The following is an 18,867-nucleotide window of genomic DNA, read 5'->3' as shown; positions in this document are numbered from 1 at the left end:
GGAGTTGAAAAAGACACGGATGACGTCATGGGGGTGTCCCGGCCGGCAGATTCGGGGGCGTGTTTTTCGCGCTCTCCCCTTCCCATTGAATGGAAGGTAAAATTCCAGCCAATGGGAAGAGGAGAGGGCGGTACTTAAAAAAAGACACAGAAACACCCCCGAATAGCGTTTTCAGGGGAAAGCGTGATTGACAGCCACTCTCTTCCAATGGCTAGCCTCCATTTATGGAGCTAGCCAATGGAAGAAGGGGCGGATTCAAGTCCCCCCATACTGTAAACAAAAGTTTTCGCCTGGGAGGGCTACAGCCAGGTCGAAACCTAAAAAAGATTAGTGCAGTGGTGCACTGCTTGTGAGGAGTGCAAGGTAAGTGATAAAAGAGTGAATGTCAGGATAAGAAGCCTAGTGGAAACTGTAGTATACAGAGCACACTCAATTTTACAAAGTATAGTCATATTAAAAACAACACATCTAGGCAAAAGTACAGTGTATTCCCAAAGTTTCACCCCTTAGAATATCCTTTGATTGGGAATAGTCCTGATAAAAACCCTTATGAGCACTGCGCTGCTGCATTAATTATTTTTTTCTGTGGAGCACCTCTGTAATGTGGTCAAATTATGTAATACAATGCCTATTGTAAGTGACCTTTTCTTGCGTGTAGTCTAATTTCATTAATTGTACTGTAAGAGTTCCTATCTTTATCTCTTTTCTGATTTGTAAAATTCACCTAGGGAGAACATGGCGGCCGGCTGAAGAGCTCAGTCGAGGGAGCTCCCAAGCTCCCTGCGCATAAAGTAAAAATCCGGGCAGAAGATTCCTCCCTTTTTTTTTCTTTCCTTTCTAAGGAGGCTAACATGAGGTATGGTGAATGATGGTCGTTGGTCAGGGTTCCCAAACGCCTGCGGAGCCTGAGGAAACTTGGACTTCACCCTGCTCTGTGAGCACTGTATGGGCGGACGCGGCCTCGGTCCTGTGCATCAGAATGACTGCTGCCGCTTGGGCTTACTTCCAGGGCAAGGTGGGAAGCCTGCAGGACAGCGCTCCATCAACCACAGCAGCTATCAAGAGCAGGACAGAATACACCGAACCGCATCAGTTTGGCAAGTGAACAAGGTGGGGGAGGTGAACAGTTACATGGCATTGGCAAACTAGGACCAACTACTGGGAAAAATAGGGGGTAAAAAGAACTTGCCTATAAAGGCACAAGTTCACGATCAGGATCAGTAGCAGAAAAGGAGGATAAACTACAGTTACCGTAACAGGAGTTTGGTTATTGATGCTACCACTGGTGCTGTAAGGAAAAGCCCAGTTTTAGTACCTCTAATAAACAATAAGAGGGGAAAGCAGGGCTCCTTAACTCAATCAGTCGGAGCCCCCTCTACACTAGCATAGAGCAGACCGGTAGGCACTAAAGTTAAAATCACCCCCTCTTTTCAAAGTTCAAGCTAAACAAGACTTGCACGGACTGGCCACGCTATCCACAGGAAAACAGATGGAAAGAAAAAGAGGGCTCAGCTACAACCAGGGAAAGCATGTCAGGGGAGAAAGTCCTATGCAGAAACAGATTCCAGCTGAAGATGAGACAGCCACACCAGACCAGCCCCCGGACCAGCAAGCATAAGCTGAACCGGCAAGGCAAGGCAAGGGACAAAGACCACAAGGCCTAAGAGTATATAGGAATGGAGAAAATTATGTAGTCCTTCATATCGGAAATGAGGTAGAACTTCGTCACATCAGAAAGAAACCAAGAGGAAATAGAAGCAGAATGTGAAGCCCTTGAGTCTAAAATCAATACATTAATGGAGCGAGTATCAATGGTGAAAGCCTCCGGAGACAAGCTGGGTAGAGAGGTTGAAGCAAGTCAGGAGGAGATACAGATGCTGAAAGTTAACGAGAAAGACCTCAGAGAAAACAATCAAACATTTGGAAAACAGGCAAGAAGAAATAATCTAAGGATCCTGAATGTACCAGAGGGGGTTGAAGGGGAAAATATAAAGAGCTTTGTTATCAATCTCCTGAATGAATTTGTCCCCTGGGTGAAACCAACAGCCCTGGCAGAAGATATACAGAGGGTTTACCGAGGAAAAATCCAATAAGAATACTAATTAACTTTAAATCTTATGTCCTGAAAAAAGAATATGGAACGAAGCCCTCAAAGCTGGTTCCTATATTAAAGGCAACTGGGCATTCTGAATTAGATTGGATATTTGCACACAGAATCGACAGTGGGAAGTAGGGCAGCGAATGCAAGATCTATGGTCCTTGGGGGCATTAGTGCAAATGTGCTTCCCAGCCACATTAAACAAATATGGAAAAATTAAATGTGCAGAGGTGGAAGCTTTGAACGATTTGATCAAATCACAAAGAGAATGAAAAAGAAAAGAGAAGAATGAAGGAAAAGTAGGTGATGCCTGGGTTGTAGGGGTCTCGAAAGGGGTGAACTTGTTTCCTTCTAAGGAGGGGGGAGATGGAGGGGACATACAAGATAGCACTAAGTTATATTCGCACTGGGTGTGAGAGCAGAGAGGAGAAAAAAAAGGAAGTTGTCCAAATTGTGGAATTTGAGAAATCCAAGTTGCAGGGGGAAAAAGGGGCGTATCACAGACACTTCAAATAAGGCAGATGACAACTAACACATTATTTTGGAATCTGAATGGCCTCAGAGTAAGAAGACAAAAAATCCTGAAATATTTGAAATCAGCGAATAGCGAAATTATAAAACTACAAGAAAGGCACCTATTGAAGGCAGAATGGGTGTAGCGAAGAAACAACAACGCTTTGACACATACATCTGCACTGACCAGGCTTGCTGTGCTAAGGGGGTGGCTATTCTGTTTAAAAAGTCAGCCAAAATAACGGTGGAAAAAAAAGATGACAGACATTAAGGGGGGGATGAGTTTCTGTAAAAGTTAGAATGTTTGGCACTATATATGTTTGGCAGGATATTATGGCCCAAATATGGATGACACTACTCCCTTGCAGTCCCTGTATAGCCACCTCTAAGACTGTTCGGCCCTGGTAATCTTTGGTGGAGGTTTCAACCTGATAATAGACCCAATGGAAGACAGATTGCTCAAAGGGAAAACATTGAACCTGCCTAAAATGAGGAACTGGCTGAAACATTACATGGAGGATCTTGGACTGGAGGACGCCTGGAAGACAAAAAGGGTCCAAAAGCATAAATTTACCTTTACAAACAAAAAACATGGACATGCTTGCAGAATAGATTTCTTCTTAGCAGATAAGGGTCTATGTAAAACGGTTGAGTTAGTGGAAAACCTTCCGGCGCACTTGTCTGATCACTCTGTGGTACGAATGTAACTATTAATAGATATGGGTCATCCCCTCTCAAGATGGACATTGGATAGTACACTGTTCCCAGATCAGCAGATCGAGGAAAAACAGAGAGGGGACAAATGAATACTTCATAATAAACAATACAGGGAAATCCATCCAGACTACATGGGACGCATATAAAGCTGTCGTCTGGGCGAAATTGATAAGCCTAGCAGCCCTTAAAAGAAAAAAAAACACGAAGAATGAGCTTAATCAACTAGAGAGTGACTTAAAACGACTATGTTGGGCATTAGAGCAAATCAATACCCTCGAAAGATAGATAGAATACAGAAAGAAATTCAAGAGAAACAAGCATGTGCAATGCAATAGGTCTCGCAGCATTAAAGTTTGAGTTACTGGCATTGTAAATGACAATGCTTTGCATTCATTTTTTTTCTTTAGTTTGCAATTGGTATATACACATTGTTTGTGAATGGTTAGCTGCTGCTTCTGCTAAGCAAAGTTGGCAGTAATATAGAGTGCTAGTCTTGATTGTTATAAGCGTGCTGATTTAAAGCGCTCTGATACCCGCGGGTAAAGTTTGCGCTATATAAAAGTGAAAACTAATAAATAAATTTAAAAAAGCCTACCTGTATTACGTCCGTTCTTATTCTTTGATGACACATATCTTTGGGTCCCTGTATTTATTAACTGCACCTGGCTGTGGGAAACCTCCATGGCTGGAACAAAGTGTTGCGGGGCAGACAAGGGCAATGTAGCCACTGTCCTGTGGCAGGCAGTTGGTAGTGCTGTGCCATAACACTGCCGCGGCCTTCAATGTGAAATTCACACAGTGCTGATGCAAGGTACTGATGATTCTCTGCTAGCAGCAATTTCAGGCAGCGTATTTTAAATGAGAACACAAAAAGCAAACCAGTGAAACACTTCTCCTACAGTGTTGTTGGGCAGGCTCCTGGCCCCAGGTACGAAGGGGGAGGGGGTTGTGGCGGCTTCAGAGGCCTTCCTCAATCTGCATCACACAGGACTGAACCGTCTCGCAATACTTTTTACATTAGGCCATCACTGCCGTCCCGGGGCGCATTTTTAAAATGAAGTAGGGGAACTGACTGTGCTAAATTTATAAAGTAGGGGCACGCCGCGCCTTCCGATCCCGCCCACTTTCACCACTGTGCCTAGGGAAGAGCGACCCCTCTGACAGGGCTGCACTGTGTTTACTGTAACATGCACAAAAATGTAAGGCTGCTGCTAATTAATATGGTTCAATTTTGAGTAAATACACTACAATCATGTTTTTTTCAATCCCAGCATTGCAACACTTTCTTTATTACCGTTCTTTATCGATGCCGCCATCTTGGAAATGATCAACCCCATATGGCTGCAGCTTTTATTAGCCTTTTTTGTCTACGCAGAGTGGCACTGGTGGTGCTTTTCATTCAGTGTTGCAGTGCCTTTGTCTTCTCATCACCCATTTCTGCAGTCTTGTCTTTGTAAGCCCTTAGTCAAAACTCATAAGTTTTGCCATTTCATGACTTCAAAGGAATCCATTCAGTGCCTGACATACTAAAAGTCAAGCTGATTTGAAAAGATTATGCCCAAGCTGCTATAATTCCAAAGCCACGCCTTTCTTAATCTCGGTTTCTGCAGCGAGTTGACTTCCTTTCAGTGCTTATAATAAGGCCTGACCTACATACAATTTTAGGGGAATTAGCTCAGTGTGAGGTAATTAAGTGGGACACTCAAGAACAAACTTCAATAAAAATAAATCACCAGATGAAGTTGGCCTTCAGCCTGGGCACTGGCGTGCACTAATGTATTATTCTGTGGGTGAATGCTCTTAATGTGCTGCTTTGACAAGATAATTTCCACTCCTGACAGGTCGATAGTGGACAACTACATGCCCTGAATGGTACATTTTACAACAAAATTCTCGGTGTCAGGCACAGTGCGCAATTAAGTTTTCTCCCACACTCTAATCATGCTGAAAGGTTGGAATTACCGGGAACAGGGTGAAACTGCCATAAAAAACAAGCAGGAAAACAAAGCAGGGAAGTGAGCCTTCGGCGTACACCGCCGTCTGGAGGGTCAAAGGGTGGACTGGTGTGTGTGTGTGCGTGTCTGGGGCACGACACCGGAGCCTGTGAGGAGCACATGTGTACCTCTGTGAAGGAGACACAAAAGGCAATCAGCATACGAAAGAGCGTCTCACTGAGGCCAGTCTGTGCTGATCCAGAAACAGGGACATTGCTATATTGTTCTGAAGGGAAATCTGAATGGACATTTCCGTGCACACTCGCCCCGTGTAGCTGTAGCCATAATATATGAATTTCACCAAGTTAGATTTTATATTTCCAGTAGTATCTGCTGAGTAAAGTAACCCACAGATTCTAATGAAGGCATCTGCAGATATAAAAAACAATATCTAAACTAAAACTTCGTACGTACATATATTGCTTGTTTACGCTACCGTGTGCTTTCCCACAGCAGTCGTTAACAGGTTTTAATCCTCAGACCCAGGTGCCTGTAAAGATCTCGCACCTCGTTAGGTCGCACATTTACTTGTATTCCTTACGTACATCATTGGTGGTATGTAGTGTAATTCCCATTGTGTTGTTGGGCACTACTCATTCTACAAACCCTCGAGTCGCGTCTTATTAACCAATGTGAGACCAATCACATAAATATATGTTTTGCGTCTTGTCTCTTGTTGTAAGCTTTTCCTAGCCGTTATATATTGTTATGCAGCTTCACCCAGTATGCATATCACTCGAATTCAATATCTGCTCTATCTACTGTCAACGCCTGACGTCACAGCGAAAGGGAATGAATGACAACTTTGAATCGGCTGGGTGATGCAGAGGCGGGGGTTACAAGTAAACACATGAAACTTCTAAAACTGTTAACAGTGCCTGTATCTGTTATGGGGAATAGCGGGATCGAACGCATTACAGCAAGTCGACTTCTTCATAACAAGTATAATATACGAACACCTGGCCGCTATCACGATGTCCGTGAAACACGACTTCTCTATTAAAACAAACCCCTTTATTGCAAATAAAAATAAAGCCTCCAGAGCACGCATGGGGAAGGCGTTGCTCCGGGGCGTGTGTGCGTAGGGCTGGCTCTGGGCAGTACTGGGGCTCGAGGCATCGTTTTTCAAACTGAAGCCCCTGGAGCCCGCTTACCGCTGCACTGGGGGCTGAGGGCTGCATTTTCATGAATTCCCCCCGGATCTTCATGGCGGCGGCGGCCGTGGTGCATGGAGCTTCCTGGATCGCCGGCCGCGAAACTGAAAGCGCGGTGGGAGCGCACAAGATGCCTCGGCTGCTCCGAGTCTGAATTGCAGACTGACTCACGCGCCGGACCAAATCCCGTTTACAATCCTGCGCGCATGAACAGCTCTTGTCTCTCCCATTGACAATGCTGGGCGCGTGGCCATCTCTTGTCTCCACTCGTTGTCGGCTGAGCCGACGGCTGTAGTCTTGCGGCGAGAGCGCGCTTCGCGCTTTCGCCAGGGCGAGACCTAAAAAGGAGAACTATCTAGTGTCTTGGTGCTTAGTCAGAAACAAATGGGAGTAAGCAAGCTTTCACAGTATGAATATGGGGAGGGATGCAGTAAACTGTTAGCCTGGAAACTTAAAACAGAAAAACCCCAAAATAAGATCTCGGCCATTCAACTAGAAGGCAAGATAAATCCCAGCACAGAAGATTTAGAGATTGAGAAAGGTTTTATGAATTTCTTCCAGGATTTAGGTCTGGAGGATACTGTAGCCCCAGTGGAGAAACAAGATGGCTAACTCGAAAAGATAGTGGTTCCAATATTGTCACAAGATCATAGAGACAATGCCAACTCGGAGATAACAATCGATGAGGTGATTAATATATCAAAGATAAAAAAAAAGGGAAAGCAGCTGGCCCAGATGCATTACCGAACGAAATGTATAGATCTCTAAAAGAAGAACTTGCTCCTTTCCTGACAGAGGTATTCGATGCCACCTTTTTAAAAGGGCAGGATATGCCAAAGTCATGGGAGGAGGCAATTATATGTATAATACTGAAACCATGGACGGACCCGAATCGTTGTGAATTGTATAGGCCTATATCACTACTAGACAGACTACAAAATATATACCCACATTTTGCCGTGAAGGTTGGGAAAGGTTAATGGGCAGCTGATACACCAAGATCAGAAACGCTTTTTCAAGGGAAGGCAGATCCAAGAGTTGACACGTGAATTGGTTAGGGCAACAGACGTGGCTTACCAGGAGAAGATCCCCTTGTCAGTACTTACTTTTGATGCAGTAAAGGATTTTGAAAAAGTTAGCTGGCCCATTCTGTTTAAAGTGATCAATATGTATAAACTGGGGAAGGTGTTTTCAGGTGTGGTAAAATATATATACAAAAATCAAACAGCTAAGCTTCTGGTTAATGGTAGTCTCACAGAGAAGCTAGCCATAAAAATAGGCACCAGGCAGGGATGCCCACTCTCCTCGCTGCTCTTTATTTAACCTGTTTATCGAACCATTAGCCCATGTCCTTAGACACAATCATAAAATAACCCCTTTTTTACTACAAGGGCACGGAAAAGAAAGCTGCTCTCTATGCTGATGGCCTAATAGTACTCAAACAACCTCTCAGGTATTTTCCCATAATATTACAGGTTCTAGATAAATTTGGGAAAGTTTCAGGCTACCATGTTAACCAACAAAAAAACAGAAATCATGGAGTGGATCTCCAAAAGTAACAACCCCCTAGTAAAGGAAAGGATGAAATACTTAGGAATCATAGTAGGGAAAGATATTGATGAAATAGCTTGCCTGAACTTTAACAAGCTTATTTCCGAAACTAGGAAACTATTAAAAAGCTGGGAGGGCCTTCTCTTAACATTTATAGGCAGATCCAATATCTTTAAAATGTCACTTCTTCCAAAATGTACGTACATCTTCAATACCATACCACTGGACCTCAGGAGAGAGTGGGTAAAAAAAAACTACAAGGAGAGCTAAGCAGCTTTCCATGGGCCTCAAAGGGGGGTCAGAATAGCATGGGAAAAGTTTGTAAGGAAAAAAAGAACATGGAGGATTGCGAGCCCAGATCAGAAGGGCAGAGCTTTCCAATTTAAGAATATAAGAGTGCTACCAATGGAATATCAAATCTACCCTCCATATCTACAAGCTAAGATACAGCCGGATGGCAGCTTTTTTCTATATTAATTTGGGCGCCCAAAGTTCTTTAAAAAAGTGAAATTGAAGATGCTATGGTCAGCCTGTAAACTAGGGTACTAGATCAGAAGATCCCTGAAAATACTGTATTACAGTAACCACACCCCAATCTGGGATTCCACAGGGATTCTGGAAGATAAAATTTCAATCCGTTTGAGGGAGGTAGGTATAACGAATTCAGCTGTTAGTGGTAAACAATCTAATAGGTTGGGAACCGCTCTCAAAAATGACTAACTGCACCACATTCAAAATTCAAGTACTATCAGCTAAAGAGTTGGGCTAACTCACCTGGAAACGACGGGTTAGGAAATAGGGATCTGGAAGGAAGAATGCAAAACAGTTTGCTACAAAAAAAGTAAGTAGCAAGATGGTACTGGGGTTTGATGTTGGCAGAGGAAGGGGACTTTACCTTGCCTACGGAGATTTGGGGAAAAGATCTGCCGACACTGGAGATACAAGATTTATGGCAAATATCAATGTCTACATTTTGGTATATTACTAAGTCTGCACCTCTCAGAAAGAACCATTTATTTACAGTGCACAGAGCGTACTTGACGCCTATGAAACTGACAAAGCTGAACAAACAGGAGGTGAAGTGCTGTCCTAAATGACATACCTATGTTTCGGCAGTGCCTCCAGCTCCCGAACTTCTGACACAATGTGGGTAAGAGCCTTACGGAGGTGATGGGACAACACAGAGGTAAAAACTGAATTAGTACTGTTTGGCTATTAAGCTGTAATTAAGGGAACATTTTAACATAGAAATGTACTCTTTATATTGATTTTATTGGCTAGGCAAGAGACTTGCATTAAGTGGATATTTAATAGCCCGCCCACACAAGGAGAGTGGCTAGGAGCGATCCAGAAAGCTAATGAAATGAACCGTAGAGGGAATCAAAGTGGGAGGACTGAATTTCGGGACATCTGGGAGAAGAAATAGAACACAGAGAATTCGTGGAATAGAATATTAGAAAGATGTCAAATGAATATGTATTACAGCAATAACCCACAAACAAGGTACCTGCGCTGGTGGTCCCAGAAAGAAGTCTCTTCCTTGGAATCAAGGGTTCAGGATGATGGGGGTTCCACTGGAATGAAGGGCCACTGGAAGCCAGACCTAAGCCAGTACAGAGAGAACGGGGACCCCTGCTATCTCCTTACCTGTTTATTGCACGAGGACAAAAGAAATTCACCTAGAAATGGTTATCCGACTGAATCGCTGTGTCTACAATATTGAATCCCCAGATTCTGAGGAACACAGGGATACTCCTTTGTTATAACATTAGAACCCCCTGTATGGCCCCTTTGGCCAAAAGAGCCTGTACTTCCGGCTGCAAAATGGACATGTGGTCTTCTGTCAGCTGCCGTGATGGGGGTGGAAGGTGCGGTGGAGTACACAGAAAAAGGAGGACATAATTGAGGACCTATCTGTCAGATGTAATATTTTAACACTCATTAAGGAAATGACAGATCCAGCCTTCTACAGGGTGCCAGCGTTCCGGGAAAGGACACACTAAATCAGATTTGAAGTAGGGGTTGCTGGAGGGATGAGTACTGCACCATACATTGTATCCGATGCTCTGAGAGCTCTCTGCGGAAGCTGCGGCCTCAACCTCGAAAGGGCTGAGAAGTTTGTTGTGCCAGCAGCGATATCTGAAGTTGACAGTATCCCACGGCACTAGTGTAACCCTGAAATTGTTGAGGAAACTGTCTGGTGAGTGTGGAGAGACCCAAGGAGTAGGCTGTGGCGCAACTCTCTTTATATCATTTGAGGGCGGAATCTGCCTCCTCAGCTCCCTTTGTGTGACTGTCTAGAGGGAATGCACAAGACGCCCAACTGTCACCCTTCCTCAGACAGACGTGGCTGTCACAGGAAGGCAGAGGCACAGAATGGTAAAGCAAGAAAATGCTAAATTTTTAAAAGTGGCAATTTCAAACACACAACTTAAAAACCAACTTTACTAAAAGATGTATTTTAACATTTTTAGTTCAGGGACCCCAACCTCCAGATCTCTATCTCTTCCCAATTGGAGGTTACACTTGTAAGAGGTTACATGGCAGCTCCTGTGAGAACCTATGAGAGAGTGATAGTGAAAAACAAGATTGGCAGTATTTCACTATCAGGACATACATGTAAAATACACCAGTACATGTCATACCATCAAAGTACACTGCACCTGCGGCTAACTTGAGTCTACCTTAGGGGTGCCTTACATGTAGAAAAAAGGGGTGGTTTGGGCCTGGCAAGTGGTTTAAAACTGCCCACACAGACACTGCAGTGGCAGGTCTGAGACATGGTTGCCGGGCTACTCATGTGGGTAGCACATTGGGTGCTGTAGGCCCACTAGTAGCATTTGATTTACAGACCCAGTCTTTGCTCTAACCTCGCACAGAAGAGACCCATATAGGAGTGGAGGTGGAGAAGCCTTGGGCAGTTACAGAGGCTAATGGCAACAGGACACGAATATGAAAATAAGCCTGTTGCATTGGTCTCCTCAATGAACCTCCGTGTCCCTAATGCCGGTCTTTCTTTTTCAGCCTCCGCCTCACCCGGACACGCCATTATACCAGGTAAGCCCGCATTCCTACAGCCACTTCACATTGCCCAATTCGCACCCATAAGAAAATCAGGGCCACCATGCGCAGGTCTGTGACATCTGGGTACCTGTCCATTCATCTATTGCAAGAACAGAGCTTCAACGAGTATCCATTAGTATCCAATAGCATAGGATGTGAATTGAGCTTTATGGCAACTGGTTTCTATTTAGTAATTTCATAGCATGACATCAGTCTGGCTCGTGGTAAAATCAGTTCAGGGTCAGAAATTTAAACCAACATCAGACCCTGCTGCGGTGCTGGCAGCATTGGTGCAGGTGTTGATGAGGGATGGTGTAGGTTGTAGCCTATACCAGAGCTGGGATGGAGCCCGTAACGTGTTCAAGGTAGTCAGGCGGCACCACAGACGGGCCCACCAGCTGTAACCCAACTGAGTGCCTCTGTGGATCCTTAGGGCCAGAAGGCTCAGAAAAGCTAGCCATGAGTTCCAAATATCAGCTGCATGGCCTTCTTAGAGACTTCAATTTGCGGTGGAGTCACCAATGGCCCAAAAAATTTAGGGAACACTGCGACCAACTGTGGGATTGCTCAGCAACAAGAGATCTGGAAGAAAAGTGATCGACATTGTGACACACTTATGTCTTCTCTTTAGATGGAAAGTGATGGGGATTGAGCCCCACATCACTTTCTTGTGCGTATGTTTGGACTTTGATTTCGACTTACTGGAGGAATTTAAATACGAAGTAGACCTCTTACCGGGGAGAGTCCTTACCCTCGACTTGGAGCAGGACGTACATGAAGTTTGCAACTTCCTCTTGAGTTCCTCAAATTACAGCTTTACCTCTCGGTCCTGGTCGCCTTAGGGTGCACTGGTCACATGACTTAGGGTCGTGTCAAGAGTCCAAACACCATAGAGACACCTTGTGTGGGTCCATGACTGACATCTATTTCCTACAGTTGGGACATTGTTTCAAACCTGTAATCTTAGGAGGGTATACCATTCCCTTTCACACTTGATTTTTCTATTTGAAGTCATCAGACAGTTCATGAAATTGGGAGTCGAGCAGCCTATCCACATGGAAGGGCACAGAAAGAAACTGATGTTTGTTCGCAGGGGTGGGTGGGAAGGCGGTTGACTAGGGCTTTGCTCCCCACTTGCAGTCCAATATGGAATCAACGTGGAGCACATTGCCACCTAGTAGAGTACAGTAGCATTGCTGGCAAAAGCTTTCCAGACCCAGTCTGGCACCTCGGGAGTATTCTGAGGTGCGGAATCCATCAGAAGAGTCCATCTTATGTACTTTATCAGGATAAGGAGAGGTTGTTGATCCAGAGTATTAAAACTCTTTAGCTGCAGAAACCACCAAGGTATCAGAAGCTGGTAGCTCTTTCAATAAGAGGGGATAGGATTCTGACACCCTATATTTCTTTTTCCTGAAAGTGCTCAAAAGATTTAATGACTGGCGGCCTGTGGAAAAGGATGCACTGTTGGGTCAATACAGTGACGATAGGTCTCGCAAATGTTTTGGAAGCAAAGTCTGAAGAATTATCAATGTTTCATAGACAGGAGTAGCAGTCTCAATATTGATTTCTGAACCTCTCTGTTCGTCACTATCTTGAAAGCTACATAATTCACTGGGGAGATTGTAGGTAACATAATCTACAGACACAACAAAATCTCATTGAAATCAACGACTGAAGAAGATGATGGTCTTCTCGGAGGGCTGATAGATGAGTAACTGGAATACCAGTCTGAGTCTTTTTTAGCATCTAGGACAGTCCCTCTCTTGGAAGGTTCATCCTGAGGAGAAATATGAAGGCCATGTCTCTTCTCTTTGTGTCACTGTTGCGAAGCTGACCGAGGTGGGTTATCTCCCCCACAGTATGGTGATGGAGGTACAGGAGCTCTGGATGGAGAACAGTTGCTCTCTACCAATGGAGCAGAGTGAAGATCTTCAGCAGAGTGCTGTGGCTCCGGAGACAATGCAATGTTTCAAATGTGACTCCATGATCAGACATTGCTGGAAGTCGGTGTCTGACCACTTTCTATGCCCGTTTTCAATGTGGTTGAAACTATCAAACAGACTAAAATGGTAGCACACCAACGGAACTATAGGAAGATCCCTTGTGACCCTGGATTCAGAGGCAGACCATGACAGGGAGACTCCTTAAATTCTCCATGTCAAATATCTATGTTGTTTCAGCTGTGAGCTCCTTGGCATACTATGCTTCAAAAGTGACTGGGAGTGGGAGCTCCAGCAACTTAAGGAATGTCCTTGCCTTTCCTAGGGGAATTAGACTTGACCACACCAGGGGAAGAAAGGAGGTTGAGAGCACCCGTGCCTCTCAAACACTGGACCACAAGGCAAAGTAGCCAAGTTCTCCTTGCTTAGCCCGGAGGCAAACTCCGGCTCCACCTCCGAGACATCTTTAAACAGATCCCACACTTTACGGTGGACTGAGAATCTGGAACACAGATTACACATAGTGTTCATCCTTCCAGGATTTCTTATCGCTACACGAAGAGCATTTCAAAGAGAGCTGACATGACTATCAGAGAAAGGAAGTCAAGAGAAACACCTCAGAAAAACAGTAGGGTGAAAAAAATAATGCATACCTCAAAAATAATAAACGCAAAGATAATGGAAACCTCAACGACAGAATGAAACCACTAAAAGCCCATGAAAGAACAGGTTTGCAGTCCAAAAAGAAAAAGAGAGAGGCTGAGAAGGCAACTTGTCATAGGGACACATCTCTGATGAGCCAGAATTACAAGCTGCCTAACAGACCCTGCACCACATGATGGGAAGGTTATCTAGTACTAGAGTTCTTAAAGTTACAGTCTCTGATTTTGGCATTTTGTGCCATCCTATTAAAGTATATTTTGCTTAGTTTTGGGGTATTAAAATGGGAAGTACAGAAGTGCGTTCTGCCAAATGTATAGTGTATTAATTTGGTAAATTGGAACCACTTTTCAAAACTGAAAAAACTGGTAGAAACGTTGCATCTTATTGGCATGTTTTCACTTAAAGAAAAAAGTGTTCTGGGGATCCTTTTAAATTGTTTACAGAAATCGGAGAGGATCCTATGATGGATAATTAATATTTCTGTACTTTCTGAGAAATTAGCTCTATGAAGAAGCTTACATTGGAGAAACTATGCGAATGTCGGAGGTTTGTAAAAAAATCCGTGAAGGTACAATCCACCTTTCTTACGAAACAAGCTCCATGCCTAGGTATGTATACATAGCCAGATTTGGATCTTTCAATTACACCACAAGTCACTCACTGGGAGTCCCATCTGTACATCATAACACAAACTGACCTATCCATACAGTTGACACGTTATTGATTGCCAGTCACACCACCTCATCGTTGTGAACATAAATGAAGACAACACAAAAACAGAGTACAAAAATATGTTTTCTCTTAATTACATCAGTTATGAAAGACAAAAAAGAGATGTAACAAAAATAGAAAGCTCTTTGTATCTGCCCCCTTCCTTGTGACTTCCACAGTAGCATTTAGGTGAGCTTCTGCTCAGAGTCTCTGTTTGCAGCATGTGCGTAAGCCTTTCCCAGCACAATGCGGTCACGCAGCAGCTTGAAGAATGAATAATAGTTGCTGAAGAGGATAAGGGCCAGGGAGATGGTGTGGTGCCACTTTCCTGAGCACATGAGTGAGTACAGTTGGTAGAAAATCAGGGCACCTTCCAAGACAATAAGGATGTTCAAAATCCGTAGAGGTTTACTGAAAAAAAACTGTAAATGAAAATGCAAAAAGATTGTCAATATAATGAACAAGTCAATAAGCAAACTCTAATTAGATTTGCACTATAAAGAAAGAAGACCGTAAGGCTAAACCTCGACATCTGTTCATATGATACTCATGGCTTAGATAGTCACACCACATGCTTATTCAGCCCAGGCAACTTCAGTGCAAGCCTGACTAGTACACCTACATCATCACACGATTCAATAGCAAGCAGAATAGTCACAAGCTTAACCAGAAGAGACAATACAAATACACACTACTCTTTAGCCAGTGAAGACAAGATATGCTTTTACAGGATGGACCTACGTCTCTGAAACAGGCAATGTCATCACAATTGGTATATTTGGACAGATACAAAGGGAAGATACCAGGACTCCATGTAATGCCCATCTTCTGTTACCACTATGACATCTGACTAAGGTGCCAACTGTTTCCAAAAGTTTTGAAACAATATGGAATGCTCCTCTTCCACTTCTATGAGTTTGGAAGCTGGTGGTGGAGGAGCAGGAATTCCTCAGATCATTCTGCGCAGCTGGTTAGACTGGCTATTCCCATTGGTTGCTCCTATGCCACTAATCATAGATTCACCACAGCATATACTTTAACCCCTTCCCTGCTCATGACGAGCTCAGCTCGTCATGCAGTACACTGGTCGTGTGCTTATGACGAGCTGAGCTCGTCATGAACAATGGAAATCTGGAGGGTTCAGCACCTTGCAGGAATTACTGTAGCAGTCAAGGTGTTAACTGGCCAGTATCATGCCAATCATAGGGTTTGTGCCCTTCGGCAATTCTGGGCAGACATCTGAGCATATACTTTGGCTGTTTGTACAATGCCCGGTCTATGGGCTGCCTCCTGACACGCTTTGTGGACACCAAATTGCATTTCCTAATGCAGGTCCTTGCTAAACTCCTTCGACCGAACAGCATGGCTGGTTATACAATGTCCATTCCTATGGGTTTTATCCTGAATGCCAGGCTGGACTCCACAGGCATGGTAGTATAATAATTATCTGCTTAGGCCCGCCTAAGTGGAATCATCAGAAGATATACAGGGCTTGTTCTACAATGTCCATTCGTATGCCTTGCCAAAGAATATACTATAGTTGATAGTAGAGTGCATCCACCAGAGTACCTGTGCCGATTTTGAATGTGGTTTAATCTACCAAATAGACCAATCCAAAATGGTAGGCGTCTGCACATATGCACAACTGTGTCCCTTCACACTCTTTTCTCCATCACCCCTGCTTAGATGAAGCTATGTGCTTGCTGTTAAATTGCTTGTGCAGCCTCTGCCATACATTAAACACCAACACACTTTCCATATAGGCTACACTATGCAGTTTCCAACTTTACATAGATACGTGTTTAATGCTCGTCACAAATTGGGGTCTCTAATTGGCAGAGGTATGCACCTTTGTCCAAGTAGGGACCCTTGCTTTTAGTCAGGGAGTTACACACTTTAGAGAACCCCTGCTCACCCCCTTGGTAGCTTTGCATGAGCAGACAGGCTTAACCCAAAGGCAATGTGTAAAGTATTTTTACTCAAAACACACAGTAACACAGTGAAAAAACACCACAAATGGACACCACACCAGTTTAGAAAAGTAAAGCATCTTTATCATGTATCAAAATATCACTTTAGAACAGCTATTGTAAAAATAGAACTTTTAGAAACGAAATAGCTCCACCTGGGGTTATTAAGACGTGACCGGCATAAATCCAAAGTACGGCGCCGTCCGCGAGGTGTACGGCTTTGGGCACAGAGTCACATGGACCCCCAACTAACAGTACCTTTGAAATCGAAGTCTAGGGATGATGCACGGCCTCGTGGAGGCGAGGCGTCGGTGCCGAAGTCATGGCCGGTTCCCTGGATGCCACGGGGGAGGCGATGAGTCGAGTTCCGCATGGAGGAGATGCGTCGAGTCTAAGACAGGGGAAGTCGGAAGCGTCGGCGGCAAGGCATCGGTTCCAGTGAGGCAGTTTCAAAGTTGAAGCGTTTGTGAAGTCTTCCTCGTCGTTATTGGCTCGCCATAACAGGATGATGGCGGTGCGAGCGCTGGCATCGGGAAGGCTGATAACTGCAGGCGTCAGCAGGCATCAGAGCTGCGGTGCAGGCAGGCGGTACATCATGCACTTCACAAGCGGTTCCCCATGTCCTTGTGCAGGTCGCAGCATCACTGGCGGTGGCACTGACGGAGTCAGAGTTGTTTTTCTTGCTTTGCAGCACCAAGCCCACAATTCTCAGGGCCCAGGAACTGGAATTGCCACCCTTTTGAATGCAGGAGTCCACACAGGAGTCCAGGTGCTGGTCAGTAGATTGCAGGTGAAATCTTTGTGTCGCTGAGACTTCAGAATAGGAGGCCAGCACACGCAAGCCCTTGGAGATTCTTCTTCAAGCAGGTTCACAGTGAAGTTCCAGTGTTTGTCCTCTCCTTGGCAGAAGCAGCCACTGCAGGCAGGCCCAGCAAAGCAACACAGCGAAGTGGCAGTACTCCTCCTTACAACTCTCCAGTGCTTCTCCTTGGCAGAGGTTCCTTTTGAGTTCAGAAGTGATCTAATTCTCTGATGTTTAAGGTCCAATACTTATACCCCCTATTCTCTTTGTGGCAAGGGTCCCAGAGTCCATACCAAACCAGTTCTGTCCTCTCTGGTGCAGCATCACTACAGAAAGTGGAGACAGCATTGTGCAGAGGAGAGACTGCCTATTTAGGTTCTAGTGAAACTCCTACAACCAGTCTAAATGCAGCCAAGGTCTATTCAGCTCAACTATGAGTAACCCAGGAAAGGCAGGACACACCTCAACCCTCCCCCCCACCCTCCCTTGTGGCGGTCTACAGTGAATGCACATCTCCAGCCCCCGTCACTCCAAAACCAGACAGCCAATACACAAAACAGCAAAGGCTCACAGAATGGTTAAACAAGAAATAAATACTTTCTAAAAGTAGCATTTTCAAACACACAATTTAAAAACCATCTCCCTAAAAAGTTCGGAGAGCCTAAACCCCACTTCTCCATCTTGCTCCAATGGAACGTTATACTTGTAAGATGTTACAAAGTAACTCCCATTTTAGCCTATGGGACAGATAACCTTTCACTAGTAAAATACTGACAATGTAGTGTTTCACTATCAGGACATGCAAAACACACCAGTACATGTCTCACCTTTCACATACTCAGAACCCTGCCCATGGGGGCACCTTATGCCCATCATAGGAGTGGCTTACATGTAAGAAAAGGGAAGGTTAGGGCTTGGCAGGTCGGTACACTTGCCAAGTCGACATACCAGTTTACAAACTGCGTGCACACACTACAGTGGGAGATCCGAGACAGATTTACGGGGCTACTCCTGTAGGTGGCACAACCAGTGCTGCAAGCCCACAAGTAGCATCTACAGGCCATGGCACACTCAGTGCACTTTACTAGGGGCTTACCAGTAAATCAAATATGCCAATCATGGATATCCAATTACAACAACAATTTATACAGGGAGCATATGCACTTTAGCACTGATTAGCAGTGGTTAAGTGCCCAGAGTCCTAAAGCCAACAAAAACAGGTCAGGGAAAATATGAGGAAGAAGCCAAAAAACATGAGAATAACCCTGCAAAATGGCCATTTCCAACAATGCTAAACAAAGAGAATGTACCTTCACGACCACTTAGTTTGAAAAATTATTTGGAACAGAAATAAACGCAAATCAATACGTTATTCCTAGCCTTTGACTTTGGCTAATTAGTTTTTAATTATTCAACACTTTTATAAAAAGAAGGACATGTAATCAACTCCACAGAGAATACATTTTAGTGGTGTCCTACTAACAATACACATAACTACTAAAAAAATCACAAATAGATTGTACACATTGCAAAAAGAATATACACAAAAATCACAAATCTTATCAACAAACATCAACAACTATAACATGTAGTGATCTAATCGTCTACCTGGTGAAAACAGTTGGAATATAAAGAAATCATTCTTGCATGTTTACACAATTCATGAAAAAAGAGAATGCAACTGTTCC

The 18,867-nt window shown here is 44.2% G+C and overlaps 1 protein-coding gene across 3 annotated transcripts in view; it reads right to left on the bottom strand.

The window, feature by feature from the left end:
• Window positions 1-14,473: 14,473 nt before the first annotated feature.
• Window positions 14,474-18,867, bottom strand: part of TMEM39B (transmembrane protein 39B) — a 230,285-nt gene continuing 225,891 nt past the window's right edge. For all 3 annotated transcript variants that reach the window (XM_086955660.1, XM_086955659.1, XM_086955661.1), the window contains one exon: window positions 14,474-14,829. In XM_086955660.1, coding sequence (XP_086811786.1) covers window positions 14,593-14,829 — 237 coding nt within the window. In that variant the 3' untranslated portion in view covers window positions 14,474-14,592. The remainder of the gene's footprint in view (window positions 14,830-18,867) is intronic.

The sequence above is a fragment of the Lissotriton vulgaris genome, chromosome 2_1 (genome assembly GCF_964263255.1).
Source record: "Lissotriton vulgaris chromosome 2_1, aLisVul1.2, whole genome shotgun sequence".
Classification (NCBI taxonomy): Eukaryota; Metazoa; Chordata; class Amphibia; order Caudata; family Salamandridae; genus Lissotriton; species Lissotriton vulgaris.
The sequence above is the reverse complement of the archived record's forward strand: the minus strand, read 5'-3'. Positions and strand labels throughout refer to the sequence as shown.